Source organism: Centroberyx gerrardi, chromosome 10 (assembly GCF_048128805.1).
Source record: "Centroberyx gerrardi isolate f3 chromosome 10, fCenGer3.hap1.cur.20231027, whole genome shotgun sequence".
NCBI classification, from domain to species: domain Eukaryota; kingdom Metazoa; phylum Chordata; class Actinopteri; order Beryciformes; family Berycidae; genus Centroberyx; species Centroberyx gerrardi.
In genome coordinates this window covers 18,224,784-18,230,783 of record NC_136006.1, presented here as the reverse complement: position 1 = coordinate 18,230,783, position 6,000 = coordinate 18,224,784, and the positions used below count along the sequence as shown (strand labels likewise).

General features: G+C 46.4%; 1 protein-coding gene across 1 annotated transcript in view; it reads right to left on the bottom strand.

The window, feature by feature from the left end:
• Window positions 1-1,228: 1,228 nt before the first annotated feature.
• The window catches only part of myo16 (myosin XVI), an 82,736-nt gene continuing 77,964 nt past the window's right edge, over window positions 1,229-6,000 (bottom strand). Inside the window, exon 35 of the mRNA XM_071905248.2 lies at window positions 1,229-1,723. Coding sequence (XP_071761349.2) covers window positions 1,553-1,723 — 171 coding nt within the window. The 3' untranslated portion in view covers window positions 1,229-1,552. The remainder of the gene's footprint in view (window positions 1,724-6,000) is intronic.

The following is a 6,000-nucleotide window of genomic DNA, read 5'->3' as shown; positions in this document are numbered from 1 at the left end:
TTCTGTCATAGTAAAAGTTAAAACATACAACGCTGGTCACTATTTACAGGGTGGTTACCATGGAAACACCCGTAGAGCCGGTCTTGTCCATTGGGAAAAGGGGGAAGGGTGGAAGGGCAAGTGGGGAAAGGGGTGGGGTGTTGGGGTTAAGCAGGGAGAAGTGGGGAGGGGAGGAGAGTGCAGACATGGAAGCTATAGGGTGTATCTGAGGACGTACATATGGCGGTGAAATCTGTACAATAATTGAGTTCATCTGTGCGTGAGTTTGGTTCCTCCTGAGCTCTGCACAGTCTCCTAAACACTGAACACATGACACTGTTTAAGGTGTCGATGAGACACAATGACAGTTGAGCCGTTATCTTTAAAATGTTTTTTCTTCAACAAGATGTTCTTTTGTTTAATCTATTTAGAAAGGGTTCAATGGATCACCGCTGAACCATAGCAATAACTATGATTTGGTCATTTATATTGTTCAGTCTGTATATATGGGAGTATATGGGAACTACTGTATACATCAATATGTTTGGATAACTATACATGTTAGGTTTAGCCGTGTCTTACTGACATTGTGTCACTTTGGCACAGTGTTTCATGTTCAGAACATGAGCTTTATACCTGTCGGCTGAAGCTGTTTTAAGCTTTGTCTTTACAGTACAACCCGAAGCAGGTTTGGTTGGATCCCCATCTCGTGGTAAAGGTAAGTGCAGTAGTGTGCATTTGCCCAGAGGGGTTTGTCCATGCTGTGTCTTTGTGCTGAACTGAAAGGCTGGTGGTAGCAAGCAGTGGGGAATAGAAGTGCACCTTGGGATATTTCTGAGGTTACCCTGACCCCTGGCCCCTTGTTGCCAGGGCTACAGTAGCACTTGGAGCCCAGCAGTGAGAGGCTGAGTGGGGGCTGTATACCTGAAAGGGTCCCATGACCAAGCCAGAACATTGACGCTAAAGACAGGAGGTGTACAAAGGCGTTGGTTGACTTGTAAACTTCAGAGAGGTCTGAGACGCGGGGCACACACGAGCACTCATGGGAACATCACAGAACAGCACGCAAAGTATAATCAGCACCATGTTTTGGGGCGGAGCTCATTTGTGCACAGTAATACAACATGATAGGCGAGGATACAGAGAGACTAAGAAAGCCACTTCATACCTGGCTACCATGGAAAGACTACTACTCTGCTCATTAATCCACCATCAACAACAGCTCCCCACGGGCCTCTACTGTGTCCGCCTTCCACTCATTCTTCGTGGATAATGGTTGTCAATGTCACATGGTGGTAGGTCTGTAAGCCCCTATTGTATAGGTTGGGGCTTTGGAATAGGTTTGTGGAGGACGTCCTTCACAGCCCAGGGCAAAGGCGGACAGGCAGGACATGCAGCCCAGGGATCAGGCTCACGCTCTGGGGACTGGAGCTTGGGCCTAGCCCCTGGGCTTTCAAGTTACTTGGTCCACTTTGATTGTGTTTAAAAAAAAAAGCGTTTGAGAGTGTGGTTGAGGGGAACGAGGGAGGAACTTTAAAGACTGGACGACACATCCTTCCGTCCGGAACCTCGGTCATGGAGAGGCCTTCCTGTTGGTCCAGAGCAGCGTGGGGGGCAGGGGTGGGGACTGAGGCGGGCGGTGCTTCCAGTCACCCCGCCCCTCACACTGCGCTCGCCGCCATCGGAGCAGCTGCCCCAGGGCGGCGCTCTCATCCCCGCCACACACACGTAGCCGCTGGAGCACCTGGGGCAGAGACGGAGGGCCAGCCAGGAGAGGGGGAGAGAAAATTGAGAGGAAAGATTATAGAGTGTTCACATTCAAATCACTCACTGGATAATCATTTTCTCCTGGATAGACCAACAAGAAGGCGGCAGAGAGCTGAAATGTCCAGGCAATGATTGGAGGTGATTGGGAGAGGGGTGTTTGGATGGCAAGCAGTGGTTTTATGCACGGAGGCGGGAACAATATCAAAATAATTCACAAAATAATTTCAAGTCAATCTGATCTCATCGGCTTTGCAAGCACACCCTAAAAAGAGGCGAACAGAGTTGAAATATATTCCGATCATTATCTGTCTGCATTAGAGCTTGACACCAGCGGTGCAAGAAAAATAGGCCACGTTTCTGCCTGATCCATCATCTTGAAAGAAGCAATAATCATTGGGCTGAGTTTCTCTCCTCTCGGTGGGCCAGTTTCTCTCCTGCATCATTCTAATGGAAGGAGAGGAGATGAATCTGGGGCCAGCGCTGAGCTGTCCCATGAGACACTGGGGACAGCAGGAACCAGCGAGGGGAATCCCTTCCCTGACTGGCAGCTTTAACGATACCTCATTTCCATATTCTGTCTCCAAACCCTCCATATATCAACTCTAAGAAGGGCAGGAGAGGAGAGGGCAAATGTGTTTGTGAATTAGGGAGCGGATCTAACACTTCCATGTAGGGAGGACTCTCTCGCTCTCTCACAGACACCGAGGGCAGATATACACTCATTTACACGCATACACACACACACACGCATACACACACACGCACGCATGCACACGCACGTCAGTCTGTGTAGGGGATGTCATCAGTCATCCACCAGTCAATACCCGGGCAAATCAATCAGACAGGAATTCCAATCTCCCTCAGCCAGTAATGCCAGTGATGGGACTGAGCCTGGTGAACCACACCAGATTATGAGCTGGAGGTTTAAATGGTGGGGGATGATGGGCTGCTAAAGAGCACAGGGTCTCTTCCCTCATGCTCAGAGATGGTTTTTAACATCATCATGAACGGGGATTAAAACTCAATTTAGGATACGGGGCAGGATTTTATTTTCATCATTCCTTTTCTGCAACAATTGTTTTTTCAGTGGAACATTCCAACCATAAAAGTCGGTGTAAACCCCTGCAAACCACCCACACGTCCACACAGACACACACACACTCTCACACAAACACACACACTGGTTGCGAGTTGATGGTGTTTCCCTCCTCTGTTTTCCATCTCTGTTGGAGTTGGAGCACAGAGCTAAATAAAGCCAGCGGGACTCATACTGCAACATTTTCCCTGCATATTGCCAAGCATACAGTACACTTAGTGATGCATTCCAGGAATCCAGGCCACACAGTCACACAGACACTGCCACATAGTCACATGCACACACACAGCCAGTCACACAGACAAATATACACACTGCTAACGCAGCCAGCCAGCTGCGCACACACACACACACACACACACATACACCTATGCATGCACACATTACATACATAGACACACACACACATACAGACTGGCTTGCGTGCACACATATGGGCAAGAGCACACATGTGAGTGCGCACCCACCCACCCACACACACCCCCACCCACCCACCCACACACACACACACACACACACAGACACACACACACACACATAGATTGATTGCCTGTACAAGCACAATGCTCAGCGACCTAATCCATAATTTACACCTCCCTGCCAGGCTATTCTCTGCACTGACGCCAGCCAGGAACACCAGCTACTGGAACAGCAGACATGCAGGAACACTGTGTCCTTCTGCAGTGCATGCACGTGCATGCCTACACACACACTCACACACACACACACACACACACACACACACACACACACACACACACACACACACACACGTAACAGCAAGTGAGTGCCAGATACAATATTGCCACAATACTTTTGCAACAATAACATTGTGATTCTCGATGTTTTGCACTCCAGTAAGTATTGGATACTTCTATTGAAGGCAGGATAAAGCTGAAATAATATAACTTATTCTCCAGTAAATGTGAAATTCAAGGCCCTTCAAACTTTAAAGCACTCAATCAGTGTTTTGGTTTCATTTTCAGTAACATCATCTGATTCATATTTTGTGGGCTTAACTTAAAGTCTTGAAAGTATCAGCACAATATTGTGAGGGAAGGTCGAGGTATTACCGTGTTTAGCAATTTTTTAAAATAATAATACTCTGAAGAATTCTGAGTCACAGCTGTACCTGAAGACAGATGCTAAGGCCTTTCTGTCCGGCGGATGAAGTGTCTTTCTCACTCAACAGTGACATCACCCACATCTCAACTCTGGACTATGATGATGTCACTTATTTACTCCTTCACCTGTCTTCAATCAGCACACACTGTTGATGGAATATAAAGTGACTTTTCTCTTTAGCAATTCAAATGAGAAACATCAAGCAGTTTAATTCACACACACACACACACACACACACACACACACACACGTGACACCAAGCGTGCCAAGATTGAAAACAACAAGAGATGTATGAACGCACACACACACACTTACACACACACTCATATGCACGACCACAAAGGCAATAACCAGGACTCTTAAATGCCTCCTCCCTGGGGAAGAGCCGATATCAAAATCAATATGTTAATGCTATGGTAATGTTATGGTAATGCCACGATAATCTAGGATGACTAGTGGTCATTCCAAACGGTCACTCAGATACTAGGGGTGACCTGAGGCTGTACAGTAAGACGACCTCTGAGCTTCTCCACACAACACATACACACACACACAAACACACCTTCCAACCCCCAACAACTACACACACGCTTGCACGCACACACACAGATTGACAAATGTCAGATGGGTGAAACATTTGGTTTCCTGATTGATCCTATCCATCAGCACATGCACGTCACATACCTCAGTATACATAACTAAATTACAGCATATCAGTCCCCCCTGGTAAACTAGACGCCCAATCTCCATCTCATTTACACAAATACTAACACAGGAAAAAAATCAATAACCCTGTCCTAGGTCATCCTCAAAGATGCTGAGACAGAAAGGGCTCGAAATAGCATGTATTTAGTGTCTAAGCCCACTGTAGGATAGTTCATTACTACTCCTGGTTAGGGTAGTATGTCATGAAATAGAAGGGCGTAGGCTCAAAGTTCTTTTGCATGAAGTCCAAACTGTGGAGGACAAGGCCTGGTTCATTTCACACCAAGGAGAAACGCTGTAGGGGAAGGAAACAGACAAATATAGTATAGAATGTTGAAAATCATAAGGACCATTTTACACACACAGGTGGATGGGAGGAGAGAAAGAGAGGAAAAGAGACAGTGTGTATGTGTGTGTGTGGGGGCCGGGAGGGCTATTGATGACCTGGATGAGCAGCTTCCCCGGCCGTTTCACAGGAAAAGCTTAGTGACATGGGGAGATTTCAGAGAAACCAGCATAATACTCTCATTCCCACATACACTTCAACCCTGGCAGTGAGAACAGGGGAGATTCACGCATAGACACTAAGGCATAGACACACAAAAACACACACACACACACACACACACACTCTCTCTCTCTCTCTGCTAAGGTTGTAATTATTCTGAGTAGCATACATGTAGCATTGTCCCCTGTCCCTCCCCCACCTAAAATGTCATCCACCAACCCACAACCAAGCCTGGACTAGTCTCTATCACAAGGGATAAAAATAACTGCTGCACCATCAAACCAAACAGTGGGAAAGTGCAAACAGACAGCCCATCTATTCTTCATATGATTAGTCTAGACTGCCGTTGACTAATGTCTACAGATACCAAAACAAGCCAGTCCATTCATTCCTAACTGAGCTATCCATCCCCCTCTTCTTCATTCATCCTTCCCTTTTCGTCTATCCCCTTAGATCTGCTAATCCTACATCAACACAGTTTGGAATGCAGCTAATTGAATGGCATTCTGGGTCGCAGATTTGTTCCCATCTCTTCAATGAACTCATGGTAATGGAGTGATAGAGTGTAATAGATGCTGGAGGTAAGTTTTGAGGATGTGGAAAGACTAATTTAATCGTTGAACAATAATTTCAGTCAGGCATAGTAACAGGAACGACAAAGATATTGGCAAAAAAAAAAAAGGTCTGAGGAAGGTTTAAAAAGGGGATTGTGTGATGGATTCAGCAACATAAAATCCCAGCAGATGAATAAACAGCATTAAAAACTGCAGCTCTCCTGTGTTGAAAAGGTTCACCCCAACTTCCAGCACTCTGTTAGTGA